At 40.0% G+C, this 24,786-nt stretch overlaps 1 protein-coding gene across 2 annotated transcripts in view; it reads left to right on the forward strand.

The window, feature by feature from the left end:
* CTNNA3 (catenin alpha 3) overlaps positions 1 to 24,786 on the forward strand; it is a 554,150-nt gene that overhangs the window by 282,770 nt on the left and 246,594 nt on the right. For both annotated transcript variants that reach the window (XM_077930540.1, XM_077930541.1), the window contains 2 exons: positions 12,306 to 12,386; positions 14,506 to 14,658. In XM_077930540.1, the coding sequence (XP_077786666.1) occupies positions 12,306 to 12,386; positions 14,506 to 14,658 (234 nt within the window). The remainder of the gene's footprint in view (positions 1 to 12,305; positions 12,387 to 14,505; positions 14,659 to 24,786) is intronic.

The raw sequence follows: 24,786 nt of genomic DNA on the forward strand, positions 1-24,786 counted from the left end.
TGTGTGGGAAGAAAGCAGAGAGTAAGAGAGGCAGGCAAATACAATATCAATAATTGCTTTGGTTGAATCCCCCCCCCCCCCCGCATAGGGCCAACTTTGCTTTATTTGTTTTAGTACTTTAAATTTTTAAACCACCTTGAGCACCTTGAGAACAAGGATGTGTTCATGGTGAGTTATGGTACCTTTTCCCCTAGAAAAATAGCACTGAGTAGGCCACTTGCCCTTCTACCTCTGCCACCCATTTTTCATTGGGGTTGGGGTTTGCCCTTCAACTGACACTCATGGTTCAACTGTTCTTAACCATAGACTGATAGACCTACACAGTCCTCTCAACTTCTTGAAAAGTCTTGTTTCATTAGGCACCTCCCTTTTCTCCCTCCTTTGCTAGTGTCAGCTACTATTAACATTTTATAAATTCTGGGCATTCATAGGGCATCTCTGTTGTTCTTTTTAATTTGCACATTTGTATACTTTTGTTTATCTTGGGAGACCTCAGGAAATATGTAAAAAACCAAACAAAAACAAACCCCAATTATTTATTTTTGGGTGGCTCCATTTTACTTTCAAACTGATGGGCACTCAACTATCCAAGTTTGCTATTAGAGGGAATGATGGTTTCTTCAGTGAACCGAGTTTGTTCCCAATATATCACTTTTATATACATTGCACATGTCTGGGTATCTTGTCTGCTATCAACCGATAATAACATGGTAAGAGCTGCATTTCTCAGCGAAATGATGTAACTGGTATGAAGCATAGTCAAAAAGGTCCACAGCTTCCAAGTTATCAAGAAAGACGTATTTTTCTGTTGGAGGGGAGATGATTGTCTCAAGTCTGTTTAGATTTGCAGTTTGCACACATTGGCTGTTATTGCTCTGAGTAATGATGGCTATTAACAGAAAAAACATCAACAGAGTGAAAACAGCTGTCGCAAATGCAAGACAGTAATGGAGATCTGTGCTCATATTCTCAGCCAGATTGCAGGCTCTATCTCTTAACTCCTCCAGAAGCATAATCATCGCTTTTTATCACAATTCTGGTATGTATGTATTGAAAAATAATCCATAAGGCCTTAGATTTCCCTAGCCTTAGATTCTCAGAATAAGTTTTGTTACCTGTAGTAAATCTGATTTATACTAAAACAAAAGTCTTTTAACAGCCCCTCTTCTTAGGCACCTAATTAGTACAATCAATTCTAGAGCTGGACTGAGTATTGACAATGATTTAGATTTGAACTGGGGAGACTTGGAATCAAATCCCTTTTTAGCCATGAAGCTTAGGGCCAAGTGAGATTCTAAAGTGGGTAATGTGCCCTGACATTCTTTGTTTTGCTTTTACTTCCACACAGCAAATGGAGACTCTGAATTTGATCAGAATAAGGAGATAGCAGGAACAGGTGCTCGGTCTTTTCCTTACTTGCCAGTTTCTGATCAAAGTTGCCACAAACTGCTTTGCAAGGGAACTGGACCAGTGCCAAAACTCTGATCAAACTCATGGCTATTTTCCACCTGTCTCACACAACACACCCATTTTTGCTCTTAATGGATGTTTAGGCCTGCAATTGTCTTGTGGCCTAACCTATCTCACAGAGATGTTATAAACAAAATGGTGGTGGGAAATCCATGCATACTACACCAAGCTCCTTAGTTGAAGGGTGGGATGAAAATGTAACAAAGAATAAACAAGTATGTGAATGTGTTTTTACAATCCGATTTGAAAGATGAAATTTGAAATGTAAATATTCATATTTGTTTGAAGCTCACTGTGGCTTATTCCTGTAACGATAAACCACATTTTGTGAGCAAAATCCTTTCAGCTCTTGCCAAGTCACAACTGCAGGATCCATAAAGATAGTGGAGGGGAAAGGGTGATACATAAAGAAAATACTCCATTCCCATCCATCTGCAGAAACACAATGTAGGCTTCAGAGATGAGGGGAACGATTTTGTTTCTTCTTTGTGTTTTGAGTCTGCATTTTGCATGGACTTGCCAGGAACAGACAAGTACTGCTTTTTTATAGTAGGATCCTTTCAATTGTTATCATTTGCCATCTACAGTTTTTAGGCATTTTGGGATCCTGAACCCTTTCTTTGACACATCAGTTTGTTTGGTAAGAACACAAGATGAGCCTGCTGGATCAGGCCAAAGGCCCATCTAGTCTGGCATTCTGCTCTCACAGTGGCCACACAAATGCAAGTAGGACATGAGCACAACAGCACCCTGCCTACGCACCATTTCCAGCAACTGGTAAATTCCAGTTTCAGAATTATTTTGTTTTACCTTGAGAGGGATCTCTATATGTTTTCATTTGTTATTATTATTATTTGGTCTTCTTCTAGGGCCCTGAGAGGGGCCGACAATGATGATGTAATGATACTTTAACTGCAATATCTGAAGAGTCCATGACAAAGCTGGCTAGGAAATTTGTCATCTTGTTTTGACATACAAAACAGATTGAAAAAAATGGTTGTAAACAAAATTGTCAGGTATGGTTTTCATACCTTTCAACACTTTCGCATTATTAACGGTAGTTATATGTGTGAAACTTTTACGTGGGTTGATTTAAGTGAGCTTCCTAGACTGTTTGTACATTTTCTGATGCATTATACAGACATAAATATTTTTTTGTACAAGGAATTATGATTAGGCAGCAATAATGAGCTTTAGTAAATTGAAATAGATCTCAGAGGCCCTCAGCTAGATTGGCTGGCAGCCTGAGCACATTGGCATTATATCCAGTACACAGACTGGGCCATCTTGGTAATATGCCATATCTGTGGATTCTTCTAGTTGATTATTCCTAGAGCTAAAGAGACCCTGATGAATCCAGTCTTCCATTATACAGCCTGGCTTCTTAGGCTAATGAAGAAATTGGAAGCAAGGATGTGGCTTTTGCCTCAAGCGTGCATCCATAGACCAGTTGTGGTTACAAGACTGGTGCATGCTACTTGTCCAAGCTCAAAATGGAAATATTCAGTGTAGCAGGGAACTAAGAATATCCTTAGCCCTTTCCATCTGAAAATAATCAAATGCCTGTATTACTGTACATGAAGGGTTATCTGTATGAGTTTCTTGAATCACGAAAAGATCCTTCACAGGAAATGAGAACTGATTTTTTTTTTCTTCTGAGGGAAGACTTGATAAAAACCTTTGCCTGGGTATAAGAGAATTTTGCAGAGAGCAAGCATTTGGTGAAGTCTCTGAACTCTGCCATCATCTTCCAGGAACTCTACATTCCAGAAGTACAACTTTCTTTTAATTTGTTCAGATGTGCTGTTCTTTCCTGGGTTAAAAAAAATAGAGAATTCCTGCAGGGAACTTTAGAGAACCATGCTCACAAAGCCAAGATTTCTTGATCCCATTCAAGATTCTTTAAATCCCTGCTGTATAAAATAGTCAGTAGAATACTATAGTTTCCAGCTTGTGTGCAATTCCATGCAAACTCCACTTCTCACTTTGATAGACTGTTATATTTAACTCATTTTCCGGTTTCTCCACAACCTCTTCCCCTGCCACTGAGAAGGTTCAATTATTTTTGAAATAAAAAAATCTAAATAATAAAATATAGTCAAGATTTATGGATACATAAGTTTATTTATGGGACGTGGGTGGCGCTGTGGTCTAAACCACAGACACTAGGGCTTGCCGATCAGAAGGTTAGCAGTTTGAATCCCCGCGACGGGGTGAGTGCCTGTTGTTTGGTCCCAGCTCCTGCCCACCTAGCAGTTCGAAAGCACGTCAAAGTGCAAGTAGATAAATAGGTACCACTCTGGTGGGAGGATAAACGGTGTTTCCATGTGCTGCTCTGGTTTGCCAGAAGTGGCTTAGTCATGCTGACCACATGACCCGGAAGCTGTCTGCGGACAAACACCAGCTCCCTTGGACTATAGAGCAAGATGAGTGCGCAACCTCAGAGTTGTCCATGACTGGTCCTAACGGTCAGGGGTACCTTTACCTTTTTAAGTTTGTTGCCATCCCAATCCACATGTTGAAAAACCCCAAAACAGCCCATATCCCCCTAGACAACATTGTGTAGGGATGATTCAAATTCTGTTCAGTCAGTCTCTACCATGCTTGTTTTTCCATAGGAACTAGTTTCAGACGCTATCAGTACTAGGAATACATTCTAGCTAACAATAGTAATATTTCAATGACATACATATATTAGAAACATTTAGTCATTGGCTTTAAGCTGTGGGTGGGTGACCTTTCTAAGCCAAAGCCTGCATACCCCCGTGGGCCAGAGTAAAAAATAAAGTGGCTTGGGCCGGGGGCAAAAGTGGGCAGAGCAACAGATATTACTCCTACTTTGTGCAGTAGCTTGCATTCCAGCCACACACATCGGAGGTTCCTACACATCCCCACATATAAAGACAAGCAAGATGCATTCTCATAGGTCATGGATACATTTCAAACAGGCAAAAACACATGAAGATTGTGTAGAACTGGGTCAGTGAGGGATGTGTCCTGGGAATGGGCTGTGGCCTAGGGAGGGTCTCTAAGCCCAGATTAGAGAGGCCAGGATGACTGCATTCTTTCTCCTGGCCTGATGTTTCTTATACCTGGCTTTAGAGAATACAGTTTCCACACTCTCAGTTTTTGGGTGTTTATAATCCCCTCGAATCTTTCACAGTTGGGAATAACGGAAGAGGTTGGTCAGTCAGTGGCAGCTACTTAAGAGGTACCAGCATGAACACTAGTTAATCTTGAGCCCTTTCCATGTCCCTCCCAGTTGTAAACCTTGTGAGCTGGTCTGACCCTAACACTATGGTCAAGAACTCTTTGCAATAAGTGTTCCTGATCATGGGGAGAGCCCATCTGTGTACAGTAGGCTCCTTTTTCCAGACATGTGGCTGTCAGAGGTGCTGGGGCCAGCAGGAGACATTGAGGTGGGGCCCATAAGTGTACTCTGCTTTCCCCTCAGTGTGATTACAGTTGTGTGGAGGAGAATATCTGAGAAGCCAATGCTCTATTCTTAATTGTTGCGTCGTGGTAAAATGCTGGCCATGCTCTGTCACTCAGAGCAGTCTCTGGGCCTGTGACCATCTAAAAAACACAACACCACCTATATATTTTAAATAGGTGTGTGCAACTTGTGATCTTTCAAGACAAATTTAGGATGCATTGTGGCCTGTTCTTAACAGCCAGAAGGAGCAAAAGGAAGAGGATTTTCATGCTGCTTCTTGGTTTGCGAACATCGCTTGCGGCTGCTTAGCTGGGCAGACATGCCACCCATTAGCAGTACCTGTGCCTTGCCTGAATTGAGAATATTTATTGGCCCCCATTCAGACCATTAACCACACCCACACACTAAATCAGTGCACCCACTGTCTCTCTTGGATTTGCTGAAAAGGAGGGAGAGAGCTGGATTTCATCTGCACACTGATGACACTTCAACCCACATTTCCAGTTAAGAATAATTCCCCTTGTTTTTTATGGAAAGGTGTTGGCGGTTCTGTTTGTATTATTTGTTTTGAAAACTCAATAAAGCATTTTCGTTTTAAAAAAGAAGAAGAAATGTATGCATACATTCAGAGCAACCAAGTATTTCATGCTCTATTTTTGGCACTCTGGAAAATAGTAATCTCCAGCTAATGTGTAACTTCAGATGTATAGATTTAGATATAGATATGAAACAGTGTCCATCAAACATAACATAGATCTCTCAAAGCATTTTATGATTTTCTGAAGTAAGGCTGGTTCTGTCATTATTGACAACCAACTGACTGCCAAGGGCAAATGTTAATATAAACTTGATCAGATATGGAAAAGATGCAAAGGAGCCTAGCATGTGGATGAGAGGCTGGCTAATCCTACTTTGGTGTGTTGGTAAACAGCCATTAAAACCTGCTTGGCTGTACCATGTTCTTTGTTTTCCACTATTATTATTATTATTACTTATTAAATTTATATATTAACCTTCATCCAAGGATGACAGGGCAGTTTATAATATAAACACACACAAAAACATAGTAACAAACAATAACAATAGCTAGTTTCATATTTTCTATTTCTATGGTGGCAGGAGAAACCAAGTAAAATCAAGCCCATATTGGAAAATTGTCTTCTACTCCAGAGTCACGGCCAAAAATATTTTAACAAATTCCAGCTTAGGGTGCAGCTCACTTTTAACATGAGATACATTGGGCATTGCAAACAACAGTGGGTGAGCAAGTTGACAGTGCAAAATGCTGCTTCATTGAATTGTACAGTGTGAATCATATCATTCTTGGCATACCAGCCTCTCAGGAGACCAAGTCATTATTTCGAGGTAAATTGGCTCCTGGTAAGGATGTAAACAATGAACAAAAATTGTGTACCATTTATTTGTTTTCGCCTTATGTGTTTAAAAAGTAGGTTTAGAAGAGATTTCCTGCTCCTCGCCCCCCTATGGGAGGACAGTAGGGGACTGAGGAATTGCATTGGACTTTGAGTATGTGAAGGGGGAGAGATAGCTGGGGGGAAAGACTAAGAAAATACAGCATTTCTTCCAAGCTCAGCTTTTCAATTACAAAACCTGCCTCCGCACCATCCTACAGCCCCATCTGACTCTGCCTGTTGTCTGAGGATGGAATGGGGGAAGGTACAGATCATTTTTTAAGAGCATTGAAGAATCAACAGGGGGAAAGTGCCCCAGAGGGAAACCATGGGAGACACTGAATAAAGTCTCTGCTTCCTCATTCACTGGATATTGCTACTAGCATTAATATTGCAGAGAACAAGGAGGTTAAGAGTATGCACATGTGGAACATTGGCAGGCAGTCTGAACATAGAGCAAGTAGTATTAGTTAGAGGGGTTGATTTTTTGTTATTATTGCCTCTATCAAAGGAATATGAAACCACAGGGAAACAGATGGCTCTGAGAATTCATCAGGACAACCACCACGGAATAGCATAGACGAAACATTGGCACAGTGGGTAGGCGGACACTTTCATTTGTAAAAGCACAGAGGGTCATGGATATGTCAAATGTAAACACAGCAATATTTCTTATACAGGACACACTGACCAAGCAAGTGTATGAACTCTATTCTCATTTTCTAGTTTCACTAACCAGCACCTGTGGTGATTTTGAATTTGTTGATAAGCTGATACTAATGCACAGGTTATCACCCAGAGGCTGAGCATGGCTTTACGCACAACTTGGAGTGGAAACTGGAAAGGAGCTGTGCTGTCTCTGGTATAATTCCAGGAATCTTAAAATAAGGATTCTTCTAGAGTTGCTGAGGGAAATTAAGCTTTGTGATCCGGAGATATGCAATAATCCGCTCCAAGCAGATTTTAGGCATAAATGAGAGGAAGGAATCAGCAAAATGTAGATAATTCCTCACAGATCAGGCCCTTGTCAAACATACCCCCACCATCTGCGGAGTCTAAGGCCTTCACCCTTGGTGAATTTGTAATTTTGCTTTTATATGTAAGATTGCAGTACAGTGGTACTTTGGTTTGCAACCACTTTGGATTACAACCATTTTGGATTACAACTACGTCAAACCCGGAAGTGCGTGTCCCTTTTTTTGGATTGCAACCCATTTTATTTTTTTTGGCTTACAACCAATTTTTTGGGGGGAGGCCCCATTGGTGAAAGTGCGCCTTGGGTTACAACCTGTTTTGGTTTACAACCAGACCTCTGGAACGGATTATGGTTGTATACCAAGGTACCACTGTACTCTTTATGGTTTCAGTTTCTGAAATCAAAATGGTAGCCTAAGCACAAAGGGTGGAATTTGATGTTGTGCTCTTCTAAATACTCTGTCAACACAAGGGGCTATGGTGGAATGCTAAGTAACCCTTTATGTGCCTGGGGCAGTTGCACAACCATCTGTGCTGGAACTCGGTGTGAGTGGAAGAGGAATCTGTTTAAACCACCTCTTGTACTGAGTGGCCACTTATATGTAACCTGCTTGTGTATTTGTTATTTTTAGAATGCCTGACCAATTTTATACTAAATTATACATAAGAAATCTTTATTATGCATATAATACAAATAAATAGTCAAGCTGCATGTCGTACAATATTTGTGCAGCATAATATTATCTCTACATATGTATATTAATACATACATATTTTTATACAGTTATATGCATTGTTGTATGTATCTATGTGTTGATTACTTGAGGCAACCTGGGATATACATGGACGTGTGTGTGTGTGTGTGTGTGTGTGTGTGTGTATCTCAATCATATGTATAATGATGTGAATAATGATAAATTTTACATTGTTCCTATTTTTGGTAACTCCAAATGTGGGTTGGTGGAGGGGAACTTGCTTCTTGTCAAAATTAAGGAGCAAGATGGGAATTAGGAAAAAAAACCTAAAAATATAAGCTTGACATTAAAAATTTAATAAAATTAGTATTTTTCTGAGGCAGCCACATTCTTGTTTGTTTGTGTGTATGTGTGTGTGTGCACACACATGCACGTGACATGTGACTAGGCCCTGGTTGTGAGGCAAAAGTCAGTATTTTTACTTTATCCACATTTTCTGGTGTTTCCATTTTATGAAAGACGTCAACCCCCAAACTGTTTCCTTTTTGTTTGGATTAATAGGAAAATGTTGATTTTATTTTTGATCTGAACACCTTGGTTAAAAAAAATCAGGCCTGACAGTCAACTGATTACAAACATTATAATATCCAATGAAGAAAATGTAGAACACAACATTTAAAGGTGAACTGATTTATTGTGACATTTTTTAAAGGTGGCATAGGATTATTTGTTTTTTGTTTTTGTTTTTGCTACATCAGACTAACACAGATGCTCTTGAGATATTTAATTAAGATAAGTTTTCTTACACTAAGGTGCTGAGACAAGTAATTTATTTGGACAAATTGTTCTAAATGTATAGTGAACCAAGGGATTGAGAGACATACTTTGCTTGCAGTGTTATCAGCACTGCCTAAAGTAACATTTACAGGAGAAACCTTCTGCAAAAAATAACAATGAGTGATGCAGTTCTAAGCATGTTGTATAGCCTTGTATGCACAAAGGCAGGGGAGAATATTTACAATAGAGATGTTTAACTTGTAAACAGATCCCATTAGTTCAATGGCATTTACTTCCCAGTAAGCAGCGTTGTAGCCATAGTTAATCGTGTTTCCAATCCTAACCATGAGTTTTCTGCAATTATGTGGATAAGAACAGTCCAGTTCACTCGCACTGGATTTTGCAAGGCAGAAAACTCTTCACCGATCTTATTCAAGAGCAGGACGACTCTTTCATTCCCAGAGCAGAGCTGTAGCAAAACTGGAAGCAAACTATAGGGTCAAAGAAGAGGTAGGATGAAAATACTGGGACAAACAGCTGCTTTGCCATGGGGAATTCTGGTTGAGATAGTCTTCTAGCAAAAATGTAATCTGCTTAATGAACTCTTTTTGAGGCAAGGGGATAGAACTCGACACTCAGGGAGACTTAGTGACTCCTCAGGCCTATTTGACCTTTGGGGTTCTCCCTAGGCCAGACTCCCTTTCCTTGCCACCCTCACTTACTAGCACTGCCCTGCACCCTCCATTATTTATGCCTAGCTGGAATGTGTCTTTGAACTGTGATAGTGCTTGCTGGATGGAGAATGGAGAGTCGTTTTGCTTGGGCTATGGTAGAAAGATAAGCATGCCCTCTATTGCTCAAATTACTTTCCCCTCTGGCTTATCCACCCCTGGCATGCAGCCCTTGGAGGTTGCCCTTAGGCTAAAAAAGGTTCTCCATTCCCTTGTTTAAGGGTTTCCAGGCAAAAAAAATTATGACAGTTAATCTTGGTTTACTATACTACGATACCATTCTGTTGGCTTTGTAAAGGCTGCCAGAGTTTTTACGTATGAACAGTCCCCTTGGTCAGGTGGAGTCTTTGCTTCTAGGTTCTCAGACATCATATGCATTTAGAGTAGATTACATACACTTACTTTTTCACCATGTCAAAGGACTGACGATCAAATGAAATCTAGCTCGCCCACTGCTGTTCTGTAGCCTGAACAGCAAACTTGCAGTATTGTTTTTGCATTCTAGTACTTTCAGTGCATGCAATATTTTAATGAAACAAATGAAAAGTTTTCATTCTAGTTTTGTGTGGTGTTGCTAAAGGTTGCACAACTTCTATTATTTACTTGGGTACTTAATCTGGGAATTCATATTAGAACTGGTGAGGAAAGGGATGAAATGTCCTGAAGCTTCTTTTCACTGTTGCAACATGAAGCTTCAGCTCAATATGTCCATAGAAGCTTCTTTGATCACCCAGTCTCTGTGAAAATTGTAAACTGTCAAAATGGTGAGACTTCTGCAGATGCACGAAAATGTCTTAAGTGAGCCTGAGTAGTTTTTCCCATTGGAAACACAGTGAGTGAATTATTCCTTCTAGTCACTGCTGAACTGTGCAGTTATTGCAGAACCCTGATTATTTTCAGCATGTAGACCTGTAAACATTTTAAGTGGAGTTGGCCCAAGACATTTTGCTGCCTGAAGCAGAGCAGCAAATCTGCCCTCTTCAAAATTCAAGGTGCATAATACCCAAAATTGGTCAAGTTATTTTGGCACCTCAGGCAAAAAAATCCAACAAGCACCTCTCCCTCTCCCTGGCAGCAAAAAATCTAACAGTAATACATTTAATAATATACCAATTTGTTGCCATTTCACAACACCAAAATCAGCAGCCAGAGGCAGCAGTCTCACTCTGCCTAATGATAGGCCCAGCCCTGAAAAAATCTTTTTCCCCCCAGTGCCACTGATTGATCTTAATGTGCCTTAATTACTTATAACATTTCTACACTCCCCTTCTGCGGAGGAGTTTCCTAGGCTTCTGAACCTCACAACACCATCACAAGACTGAGAAATAGTGACTTGCTCAAAATTACAGGGTTTGCTTCTTGTCTCAGTGGTGATTTGAAGGTCAGTTTTAGGGGTATAAGCAGACTGGAGGGTTTGGATTGGATCCTGATTTAGTGCTTCAGAAAACAGCCTGTCAGTTTTAGGCCGAATCTGATTTGGGGAAAAATTAGGCTTCTTCTGCCAACATTTCCCAAAATTCACTATTACTGGGAAATAAAAGTATCTGTACTTTTTCATTTTGCAAGACATAGTTAAGGTTGTAAGAATGAGTTGGGTATGTCTGTATGGGGGGTGGGGGACAGGGAAGTTAGTGGGATTTACATGGTTGAAATTTGCAGGCATAGTAGCACCTCCAGAATGGATAAGGCCTGTCAGGTTACAGGCAGAGGATCTTTTTCTGTGCTGGGCGCCTTTAAAATTTGCCCCACCACAGAAACCTCCATAAATTTGATGTTTGGCTGAATTGGGTGAAATTTGCTGCCAGGTTAGACTCTCTGGAGGAAATGAATCCTGCCAGATTTCAGAAGGACTGCTGTAGTGGTTTTCCTTCAAGGACAGCCTTTACAGTTTTCTGGTGGGTAAAATCATCATCTCTGATTACAAGCTTGAAGTATCAGTCACAACTGAGCATGCGCCCCACCCCGCACCCCTACCCTGGTATTTTCCTTAAGGTAATGTCAGAGATGTTAGGTTTGCTTTTTGTAGACAACCTTTTTTGCAGTGGCTTTCCATTTGTGGAATGTTTTCTCCAGGGAGGTTTGGCTGGCACCTGCATTATACACGTTTAGGCGTCGGGTGAAAACACTCTTCTTCAACCAAGCGTTTGGCCGATTAATATATGAGACCCTTCTAAATGTGTTGTTGGAGGGCGGTTACTGGTTTGTGTTTTTCTTGTTTTTATTTTATGTTTTGAGGTTTTTTTTACCTTGTATTTTTATGTTGTGAACTACCTTGAGATCTATGGATGAAAAGCGGCATTCAAATTTAATAAATAAAATAAATAGTACTTATGCATTACATAGTTATTTTTAACTTGTGGAAGTTGGAGCTATTTCTTTATTTAACTCTACTGTAATTAATTATCCTATGAAAAAATATATATATTCTAATGGAGCCCCTAAGCAGGGAAATGTGCAAGGGGTTGGGCAGTGCCCATATGAATGTATGTTACGGTTAGCCTGGATATACTAGATCAATATGAACGTAAGTTGATTGGAAATCCTTGAAACCAGAAGCATATATTTATTGCAAGTACATGTGGCCTGAATGAACAAACCACCCTTGTTGAACACAGTACTTTTGTACCTTTTGTTATGTTCAAAAATATAATTTACTAAAGTAGATTGAATATATTATTTTCTAAAGAGAAATTATGGTAGTGAGAAATGCTAGTCTTTAAGGTGCCATGGGACTCTTTGTTGCTTTTATTAAGATGTTAATACTAGCTTTGTATGCTCAAAATTTTCTTTTTTGCTGTTTTTTTTCCAGGCTGACAAAAAAGAAAGGAGCAATGCCTTGAATATTGCAATAGATAATATGTGCAAGAAAACAAGAGACCTCCGCAGGCAGGTAATCTCCTCAGGGAAAAAGTATGTTAAATAGATAGTTCTGCAAGCAGTTATAACATAAAATAATAATTATGACATGCTTTTGTTTTATTTTACACAGTTTTCTTTAAGAAATGCAGATGGAGATTAGGGATGCAGGTTTGGAACAGTGGAAACACCAAAAGTCCAAGATTTAGAAATATGTATTCAAGGGTCCAGTGAGTGGTCTGAGAACACCTAATGTTGCTTTATTGCTTGAAGGTGTGGGCTTAGTCAGTTCCTTGGATGACAGATTCCATTATATAAGAGTGAGAGATTAAATAGTCCTAGGGCAAAGGCACATGACGAAGCAGCATTGCTGAAAGCTAAGCAGATCTGGATCTGGTCAGCCCCTCCTGCACAGCAATGTCTGTTTTGAGAGAAAGGATGGAAAACAGAATAACAGCTTTCTTCTGTGAAAATGATTCTTTCCATACTGGAGGTTGTTTAAAAGCATCCTTACACAATACATTTTAAAAACATCTTTACACAATGCATTAAAATAAAATTAAAACTAACAGCCATAATCTAGCATAGTCTTGCTGGAATATAATAGTCTTATTTATACCCCCACAAACCCAGACAGAATCCTGTTCCTAATCTATGCTTAGTATAAGAATATTAAATTGATTATGTGATGGAAAAAGGCAGGTTGATAGGCAAATAATTTATGTTGGGTGCCAAAGGCGACAGAGAACCAGTTTGTGGATTCATCTTATATGTTGTACATGTGTGATTATAACATTGAGTGTGCAGATCTGTACACATACATTTTACTGTTAATATCCAGGAACATTTAGGTACCAAGTACTGTGAAAATCAACTTACAAGGTGAAATTCACTAAGTTCTACTAGGCACTAGAAAAAGTGATACTCTCCCCAAGCATTTGTAACAGGAGGCTGAAAAATACACTCTTAAATCTGAGATTGTTTTTTGAAATTGTTGGTATCCATCTTTCTAGAAAGACAATAGAAAAGTGCACCTTCGGGGGTAAAGTCAAACCATTGGAGAGTTACAGCGCCTGCTGTAGCCATAGAGACAAATACAAGAGAGACCTGTTTTATTATTGCAACTGGGGCAGATGAAGGCATCCAGTTTCGCTGTTACAGGTGCCCCATTGTGTTTCTTCTCTCTGAGCTCCTCCCAGCGGTCATTTCCAGTGGTCATTTCTCCACTGGTTGCTGCTGTGGATACATGACCTGAATGTTTGTCTCCAGGCACTGAAGTCATCAGTAAGGGATTCTCACATGGTGGGGTTAATGTTGCTAGCCTTCATGTCATGTTTGTAGACATCTTTATAACACAGAGTTGGCCTGGTGCCTGAGGCCAGCTACCCATAAAGCACATCCTTGGGGATCCTGCCATCTTCCATTCTATGTACATGACTAATCAATAAAGATCCCTTCTCTTTAAAATAATTTTGAAAGCACATTGTTTCATTTTGCATTACATTTAGTATTTTTACATGTACTGATAAGGAAGAGCAAGAGTCATATTTCACAGTGAATAATTTAACCCAGTTGATTGTGTTAGTAGTCAGTTCTGACAGAAAGCAGGAGTGGAGGACCTGGTGGGTCCAGAGCAGCTTAGATGGGGGCATGGGGTGGGGAAAAGGAAATGGAAGTCCCATTGCATTAGCAAAAACTATGTGCACAGAGCATTGGATACAACCCAAGGTTTCTTATTTGCAGAGTACATTTACTGCATAGCATAACACACACGAAATACCATAATACAGTGGTGCCCCGCAAGACGAATGCCTCGCAAGACGGAAAACCCGCTAGACGAAAGGGTTTTCCGTTTTTGAGTTGCTTCGCAAGACGAATTTCCCTATGGGCTTGCTTCGCAAGACGAAACGTCTTGCTAGTCTTGCGATTTTTTTCCCACTCCCCCCCTTTTTCTAAGCCGCTAAGCCGCTAATAGCCTTTTAGCAGCTAAGCCGCTAAGCCTTTAATAGCCGCTAAGTAATCCGCTAAGCCGCTAATAGGGTTGCTTCGCAAGATGAAAAAACCGCTAGACGAAGAGAATCGCGGAATGAATTCTTTTCGTCTTGCGAGGCACCACTGTATATGATTTAATTAATGGTGCTTTCTTTTCCCAGCTCCGCAAAGCTATCATTGATCATATCTCAGACTCCTTCTTGGACACAACTGTTCCACTTCTTGTGCTCACTGAAGCTGCCAAAAATGGAAGAGAAAAGGAAATAATGGAATATGCTGCTATATTTAAAGAACATACGTGCAGGCTTATTGAGGTGAGTTTTTTGGTAGTGCAGTGGACCTGATGTAACCTTAGCTTTCAGTAATCGCTTTGTATTTTTGTCCCATAGGAAAGTACAGTGACTGCATTAGTGACTATGTTCACAGCAGCATATTTTTGGTTTTCCCTATTATACATATTTTTGTATGGCCCTGCTCCATGTTTGTTCATGTGGAAGTGTTTGTACCATACTGTTGTTTTTCTTGTAGCTATTATTGGAATCTTCTGTGGGTGTTTTGAATAGTCCTAGAGTCTTTAAAATAATGTTAGGTACTTACTGTCTAATTATTAAGAGAGATTCATATAAGCATATTCTTTCACATGTGGATAGTGTACAGGAGTGAACAGACTTTGCATTTGCAGGATCTACTTTGTTTTTTATTAGAATCCTGACATCTGCTAACTGTAATCAGGTGCCAAATAGTAGCTCAGGAAGGGGTAGGGAGAAAGCCACCCACTGTGTCCCATGAAACATATACTCGTATGATTGAATCTGAAGTTCTCTTATACCCCACCTCTCTCTGTTTTCTTCAGCTTAGCAGGCTAATTCCTTGGCACCTATAAAAGCTTCTAGGTTTGCTTACCTTGTTGTTTTGAGCAAATAGAACTGCCTTTTCTAGCTGCAGGCTGCCTTTGCCTCACTCCACCCCCAACCTTACTGAAGCCTGGTCTGAACTGAACCCATGCAAGAGAACTCAAGAACATGTGCTCTTCACTTTCACAATCAGAATCAAGAAATCGTGGAAATTATTGTCAAGTGGTGTGTGTGCATGCCATTGAACTTAGAAGAGACTAATCTGATAAATTATTTGCTATTCTGGATGCTGCAGTCTTTCTGCATTGGAGGACATGTGAAAGTGTGGCAGGAAAACTTGGGAGTAGCTTAGCTCCTGGATGATGTTGCACATGCTGGTAGCACCACTGAGCTGATGTGCAATTTACTGAGTGAATTGGGCAGTTCATTATAGGAAGAATTTTCAACATGGGAATAGAAACCCTCAATAAGATTCCCATCTCCCTGCTAGAAACACTTCACACAGTGAAGCAACCCTCTCCAGTCTCAGCCAATCATATGGTGTCTTGGGAAGTGTTGCTGGTGCATGCAATATTGCCCAGGGGTGGAGTGAGCCCCGTGAGTACCAACAGGCACCTTTGTGTGTTCTGTGATAAATGTTTGAAGAAGGTAGACGTGTGACATATCTATCATAAATACGACTGCGTTTTGCTCATCTTTCTTTGGAAAGAGGCAACACTGCTATAATTTGAAAAGTTACAGGTGGGCTTTGAATTCCTTAGAGTTGCCTCTGTGACTTCTAGTGAGATATTCTGCTAAACAATTTGTTTCACAAACACAGTAATAAGCTTTGCCTCATCTACAGATGAAAAAAGAATTAAACAGATGCTAAAGTGGCTGCTGGATGACATTGTCTATGCAATTCTACACTTCCTCTTACAATAGAAATTCAGGCTCAATTACTCACTTTTTTCACAAGTATTTCATTTACATTGAACAATGTAACATTCACACTCACCCACCCACCCACGCCCATTTGCAAAAGTCATTTTATTCTGACTTTGAGCTCCAAAAGGAACCCTCGGTGCAGGCTGGAATAAATAAATACACAACTAAAACAAGCAAATACAAATATAATTTATTCACAGTCCACCAAACACTTCATTTGTGTTTGGTCACAGAATTTACAATACATAATATTGTTAAAAGAGAAGAACATAAGGAAACAAGCATGGAAAATCAAAAGGAAATTGCAATGGTTGGAAATTTTGTAATTTGATTACCATTTTTTTAAGTCCTCCAAAAAGAAAAAAGATCAACAGATACTCTTATTATCATCTTATTATTATGTAATAATATATATGAGTTTATCTTGCCTCCTGATAAAAACTATATGTAAAAAGAACATGTGGTGTAGAATCCACCTCTTCATTATTACAAGGGCAGTATCTGTGATTTATGGGAATTTTGCTATATTAAAAAGTTTTAAGTGTAAGGTATTAAATATGCCAGAGAAAAAGCTTTAAGAGTAGATATCCATTTCAGATTAGGCACCCCATTCTTAGAACTAGAACCCCGCAAATCCAGTGACTGGGGTAGAACAAGACCTCTGGTGCGAATCGATATCCATTGCTCTCTATTTGGCAGTTTGTAGATAATAAATAAGAAGACAGAAGTTCAACTGACACAAGTTTTGCAACAGTTTCTTCATCCAGGCAGACTTGTCTATCATTTCCTGGAATACAAAGGAACTGGGAGTAAGCAGAAGATAGCAACAGAGCCAAAATTTAATGGACTAGATCCATTAGCTCAAAGAATTTAGACCAGTGTCCAAATTAAGAGCAGCACCAGTAACACGTCTAGGAATGCCAAATATAAACCAAAAGAAAATAGGGTTGAGCTCCTTCCATGTGCATTTAAAAGCATGGAAACCAAGTAAGTGCTCCAGAAATTTTATCTGTGATACAATTTTGGCTTTAATCACACTACTGGTCACTGGGATAAAACTTTCACCCTTATAATCAGCAGATCCAACCAGGGTGGTCACAATATTAAAAACAGTTTAAAACAACTTAAAATCACAAAAATAACTACTCACTATTCACCCTGCAATAGTCTGCACTACACTGTCTTAGTAAACTGGCTATAACTCTATATTATATGCCTGCAAGAGGCATGCCACCTAGTGAAAGGGGTGAACCATGTAAAATGAGACAGTGGACGTCTGTATTGGGATGAAATAGGCCACAACTTATTGATTACAGATGTAAACTGGTTTTGACGAAGGCACTGGGTATGTATCCAAGATCAACCAACCCACCTGCTGGTTGATAATTGTATGGGCCGACTGTGTGGGAAAAGCTTGGCCCCCCCCAACATACTCCTTCCAGGGCCACTTCTTGAAGATCTCAGGGCTGTTTGCAGCATGAAATTACAATATAAAAACACAAAATACATAAAAAGCAAGAAGAAAAAGCAAAAACAATAGCCCCCGTCCCACAAACACATTTAAAAGGACATAGAAGGTTAATCAGCCAAAAGCCTGGTTGAGAAGGAACATTTTCACCTGACCCTCCCTAGAGAGAGCATTCTGCAGGTGGGAAGCCACTGCAGAAAAGGCCTGTTCTCATATTGCCACCCTCTGGACCTCTCATGGAGGAGGCACACAAAGGCTCTGATTGCAGGATCCGGGCAGGTTCTTATGGGGAGAGGTGATCCATACTAACATACATGCGAATTTGTATAGGATGGGCACTGTGGGTAAAAGCCTCAACGCCTAGGACTTGCCGATCGCATGGTCGGCGGTTCGAATCCCCGTGGCGGGGTGCGCTCCCATCGTTCGGTCCCAGCGCCTGCCCACCTAGCAGTTCGAAAGCACCCCAGGGTGCAAGTAGATAAATAGGGACCGCTTACCAGCGGGAAAGTAAACGACGTTCCATGTGCTGCGCTGGCTCGCCAGATGCAGCTTGTCACGCTGGCCACGTGACCCGGAAGTGTCTGCAGACAGCGCTGGCTCCCGGCCTATAGAGTGAGATGAGTGCACAACCCTAGAGTCTGGCAAGACTGGCCCGTACGGGCAGGGGTACCTTTACCTTTACCTACCATGGTTTGGTATGTGTAGGCCTGAAGTATCAGCCTTGACTGTTTTCTGTTTAAGGAATTTGAATGCCTTGGACAAAATCCATTTTCTCAAAAGAGTGCCTCTAATCGCGAGAGAAACCTATGGCTCTCCAGCTGTTGTTGGACTACAACTCCCATCAGCCCTGAGCACTGACCATTCTGGCTGGGGCCACAGCTTCCCCCTCCTTGCTCTGAACAATGGTGCTTTTAAGTGTGTGTGTGTGTGCACGAGCACTTGAAAACTTAGCTTTACATTATGCATCCTCAAGTAGTAAAAATGCACCTCTCTGCAGAATTTAGTGACTTGGAAGCATTATTAGAAGCACTGTCAAGGTTTGTAACCTCAAAACATAAACAGCATTTTTTTCTAATTTCTTTGAAAATCTGTGAAGTGCTTTCTTCTCTTTCCTCCTCCTCTTTCTTCTCTTTGAGAACAAATGCTTTCATGTGCATGTTTAAATTTTCTTTAATAATAAGCTGCATATAATAAGCTAGCTCCTTGGCAAACACTGTAGCTTCTCACTTTTTTTGCATCTGTGCAATTTTTGTTTATGTTTTACACACATTTCTGGATCCCTACTTCCAGCTAAAATTAGGAAGACTGTATTCTTATCTTCCTTCTCCTAATGCTATATCACATGTTATAATGGAAACAGGCACCTGCTAAAGATTTATATATTTATCTGCAGCACGTATAGACCATCTTATAACCTAGGTGTTTGGGGAGCTTGCAGCATAAATCTGAGTTTAAAAATTGGTAACAGGAAGATTAAAAAGTACCTATAAGAATATTGCAATTCTCCGCATTTTATTTTATTTTAATTTTTTTAAAAATCCTCAAGAAAATCAGTGTTTTAGTGTGAATTTCTCTGAATATATACATCTGTGTATGCAGTTTTACTAATATATAATATATTAGCCCTTTCCAGTAATATATGCATTTTAATGTACATTTTACCCTAGTATATACATTTTTGTTCACATAACTTGGCTGGGGAACTGAATTGCAAAATTTGGAGAAGTGCAAATTTGAAAGTGAGACCGCATTTCAATTCCCATATTGTTTTGGGAAGTGTGAATTAGGCAGGTTTGCCTTTAAAGGCAAACTGAACTGAATCTCTCCCCCATCTCTAGCTGAGGGTCCTCTACTGTCAGGTGGGTTGGGGGGGGGGAATTGAGATTGAATAATACTTATATGTGTAATTTTAGAGTTTTCCTTTTAAGGTAATTGCTTCCTTCATTTTAATATAATATTACCATTGAGTGTAACAAGCATATACGTAGCTGAGGGCTGTTTTAATCCTACTAACACTGGATTCAGAGAAATTCTCATGCTCATTTAGGTATGCATAAATGCTTCCATTTCCTTTTAGTGATATTAATTATTATAATTTAACTGCTTCTGGTGCTCCCATTATTACTTTCTGGTTTTGAGAGTTATCATCCTATTATTGGATACATGTAATGAAAAAAAGGGACAGCTATAAGAAATTCTTATTTAAAAGTTTCATGATGTGGTTCCCAAGTACTTACATGCATTTCTGAGAAACAGCATGATTAACAATGCTGAGTGCATTTTCAATAAATAGTAGTGCTTGGCTCTCCAGGAAATTAATTAGATAGCAGCTATATTGCATCTGTCAAGTTAGTAGTATATCATATGTAAAATACTCCCAAGAAAGCAGTCATACAAGGGGATATTTGACACACAAATTAACAGATTTACAATGCAATCCTGTGCACGCCTGCTCAGAAGTCTCTGCTTTGAACTCTTATTGAATTCACAGAGGCTTATGTTCAGGTAAATTTGTCTTTGATTGCAGCCCTGTGTATGCAAAAATAAATAATCTTTTAGTATCCAACACTATTAGAAATGAGGGCGGGGGGAAATGGATAGAGTTGTATCATGTAAACAAATATCCCCTTTCAGCCTGCCAGAAATCTATTTGGAATAGCACGGAATACTCAGAATTATTGAGGAAACACTGTTATTTTTGTTGTTTATGTATCTTGGCTGTTAAGGATCCAAACTTAAATATATTTGAATTTATCATATTTCTGTAAAACCATACAAGTTTCCTACAGCTGATTATGTGTATGGGGCAGTAATGGAGATTTAGTGGACTCTTGTCATGGTAAAATGGGCACTAAAGAGTCTGCCCAATAAAATCTAACACTGTATGTGGGGCTGCAATTTAAAACACAAAAGCGTACATGTATGGAAGGTACTAACTCTTTCCCTACACGGCTCCTCCTTTCAGCACTTTTCTTCTCTTTAGGAGAAGTAGCCTATCCTGGCTCTAGGAGACCCTGTGGTCAAATCATTCTCTCCAATTAATTTTAATCTCAAGCTGTATGAATAGCAGTTTATGCTTCTCTCAGAATTTAAGAGAACAAAGTGAAACCTAAATCTGTAGCTAGTCATGGCCTGAAAGTGTAGTAAGCCCTTCTCACTTACGTCAGCGTCAAATTGTCTAGTCAAATCAGTCACTCAGATAGTTATTGTTTGAAGCTGGTGCCATTACAATATAATTCACAAAAGACAAGTGAGGCAATCCAACAGAAAGTTGAAGACAGGGATTTTCAGAAACGCTAGTTGTCAATTTTTTTTAAAAAAAATAAGTTCCCTAAATAATTTCAATTAAAAAAAACCAAAACTTTGGCAGTTGACACTGTTTGGAGTCAAAAAAGTAGCTTGTAACTTTCTCGTTGGTATTATGTATGAAGCTACCCAATAAATAGGTAACAATCAAATGACCTGATTCACTTGCTAGAAGATTCTGAAATGAATGGATGAATCTATACCCAGGGGAATTGTATAAGTTGTAGGGCACAAAGACTATGATCTAGCTTGATCTGCATAAACAGAGATGATAATTATTGGCCTATTAAACAATTCACTGGTCAGATATTCTTTGGGCCATATGAAAGAAATTATTCTCATCACAAGCCAATATACATAATGCAGTGTTTGGGAAAATTGAATCGTGCAGTTGCACACAGTAAGGAAAAAACTCATGTAAATGAGGTAAATATATAGATATTTATATTTGATTTGCATGTACACTAAGATGGCATTTTGGAAACTATACTCTTTTTTGTTTTCGTTTTTTGAATCTGTCTATTTTTATACTTCTAACAGTACCATCATAAAACTACAACTAAATGAGCATTTATGTGTATCATATCATTATTTTAGAACAGAATTCTGCCACAGTTGTATCAGTTTATTAGAAATCTATTTCGCCCCCCTCCCTTGAACGCTTCTAATTCTATATTCAAAGGAAGAGAACCCCACTAAGACCTCATAACATAGCTGTGTGATAATCTCACAAGGTAAAAAATCATTTCTAATGAAATGTGAGATAGCCTCTGTTCTGAAATGGTAGCATTATAATTCAATATAAATAATACATTGTGTTTAAAAGGTAAGCAGTTAAAAGGAATCTTGAATATTGAAAGTGACATAAAACAATAGCCATATTATAGTGGGTTGTACAGATTCGCTGGGCAAAATTCCAATCATGCAAAGGTTTATTGCCCATATGTCTGTGATGTAATTATCATATAAATATGAAACTAACACTAAAAGAGTCATTTTACTGTGGCTTTCTTTTGCATTGTGCCTAAACTGACCATCGTGGCCAGTGAAATTTATGGCAAAAATGGAAAGTGAGGAACTTGAAATTGGATATGATGCATTTGCGGTGAATACCAGATAATTCAAAGTTGTCCAATATATTTGTCCTGTCAATACTTTAGGGGCCTAGAATTCATGGAACAATTATCTAGGAAAGAAGTGTAGATTTGACACTGCTTATGGCATTAAAAGAACCAACATTCAAACCAAAAATCTTTAGTTAATGTAACTGTGTGCAGAAGTGGTATGGGGGGGGCAGAGATGTGGAGCTGCCCTCCTGACACTAACATTGCTGCTGCTGACTTGGATGGGGCTGGGGCAGAGCTGTGGGGCCATGTAGTTGCAGCAGCAGGACTGCACTTGTCCCACTGGTGTCCCACTGGAACCCAGACTTTGACACAACTCCAGGTAAGCAGCAATGACACACCACTGCATGCACCGCTTCTTACTATGTGCATGCCACCTGGGGTTCCATGATGGAAGAAATGGGGGGTATAAATGTAAGGAATGAAAGGTGTTCTGTAAGCCTTTTAGTGACCAGAAGTCATGACAATGGCCTGATCTCCCAAATATATATGCCATTTGATAAAGTGACATGGCAGTCCTTATGGGACAAGACACCATTTAGATCTAACTCTGTGAGAAACGGGGAACTTGCGTTGAATTGTTCCATAAGTGGCATATAACTTCACAAAGATTATCACATATGGCTCCAGTTTCCTTGCTGAGGTCCTAGAAAGGATGTTAAGATATAGGAACATATCTGCATTTATGGTGGAAATATCCACAGATTAAATTGTATTGGAACGCTGTGTTTTGTTATATCAGACTCATTGTAAAAGGTACAATAATGCTATTCCTGCAGTTAGCCCTTCTAAATAACAAAAGATGGGTCTGTTTTGTGTAGCGGGGAACTGGCCAGTTATTTACTTACTGCTGCCAGACTAATTATTTTGGAGATACATGGTGGAAGCAGATATAGACTACTGATATACAAAAGTGTGGGATATTGCATTATTAGAAAAATGGACACACAAATGGAGAGCACTTAGAGGCCAATGCAAAAGCGAAAAGTTTGTTTTAATTTGGTACAATTTTGTGACTAATACAAACCTGGTTAACCAACTGCCAAGTTTGTGCTTGAAATCAGTCAATATCAGTAGTGATATGCATTATGACAGAATCACCAGTTCACCCATAGCAAACCCTGGTAGCTTATTTATTTCTTTACCAGGAAGGAGTCTGTTTACTTTGTTATTGATTGATTACCATTCCTGCTACCTGGAGCACCACTGCAGAAGGACTTATTACCACTTTAAAGTGCATATTTGCTCATCATGGCATACCTTCTATTTTGAGAACAGATAATAGGCCAGAATTTTCTGCCAAGCTGCTTTGCAATTGACTTTGATTTTCAACATATCATCATCAGTCAAGAGTTCTCTTGAAGTAGTGGGAAAACAAAACAGGTAATTCATGCAGTAAAGAACCTGCTGCAAAATAATGAAGAAATACGCACAGTTCTCCTGATATGCTGCTCAGCCCCACTGGTTGGAATCCTGCAAAGATGCTTGTGAATCAGTAGCACCATAGACCCTAGCAAACTTGGAAGCCCTTCCTGCTCATTCAGTTTGATACTTGTGGACATTGAATTAAATTAAGTTCAGTAAAAAGATTGTCAGAGACACAGTTTCAGTATCAGACATGGAAGCAGGAATATATTGCCCATTGTCTTGGTCAAAGCAATTTCTAATAATGCACCTGGGAAACAGAGAGAATTGAGGAAGTATACTGCAGCCACAACCCATTCTCACACAGTACACAGAAAGCATTTTATGCTTTAATTTTATGCATCAATTTAGCCGGCCAGTCAAAGCCATTTTCTAGGGTGTGGCTGCTGTCACATGCTGACAGCTTCTAGGAGTCACAGAGAGCTGAGTGCAGGCTGGGGACCAAAGGTGGACAAACTACCTCAGAAAGAGCAGTATGTGTCCCCCACCTGAGGATACTACCCCTCACTTAACACCCCATACACCCCAAGTACCAATCTAGTGACTGGTGAGCACCTCAGGGCTTATTTGGATTGAGGTTGCCTATTATGAGTGAAAGGACGCGGGTGGCGCTGTGGGTAAAAGCCTCAGCGCCTAGGGCTTGCCGATCGAAAGGTCGGCGGTTCGAATCCCTGCGGCGGGGTGCGCTCCCGTTGTTCGGTCCCAGCGCCTGCCAACCTAGCAGTTCGAAAGCACCCCCGGGTGCAAGTGGATAAATAGGGACCGCTTTCTAGCGGGAAGGTAAACGGCGTTTCCGTGTGCGGCTCTGGCTTGCCAGAGCCGCGATGTCACGCTGGCCACGTGACCCGGAAGTGTCTCCGGACAGTGCTGGCCCCTGGCCTCTTGAGTGAGATGGGCGCACAACCCCAGAGTCTGGCAAGACTGGCCCGTATGGGCAGGGGTACCTTTACTTTTACCTTTATCATGAGTGAAACTGGAAAGCACTTGGGGAATGGTTGGTTTTTTTCTCCTGAGAATTCTAATTTTTCTCATAATTTCTGGTCCTGATTCATGAAGCCTCCAGTTCCCTTGCTTGTGACCTCTCCCTCCCCCCCCCCAAAAAAAATCTGTTACCTGGTGACTGTTACTTCTTCAGTAGCAATGACAATCCTCTCCTATCTCTCCCATTCACCCCTGGTCATAGGCAGAAACAACAGGAGGGCTCCCTTATCCCACACCACCCATAGAACTGTTATGCCATATTACATGTGCCAGCAGCCCCAGGACGTATAATTTTCTCTGTGTTCCACACTATCAGGCAACAGAAGGAAACTGTAGCAGACAGTAACAGTGGCACAG

This window comes from Podarcis muralis, chromosome 6 (genome assembly GCF_964188315.1).
Source record: "Podarcis muralis chromosome 6, rPodMur119.hap1.1, whole genome shotgun sequence".
NCBI lineage: Eukaryota > Metazoa > Chordata > Lepidosauria > Squamata > Lacertidae > Podarcis > Podarcis muralis.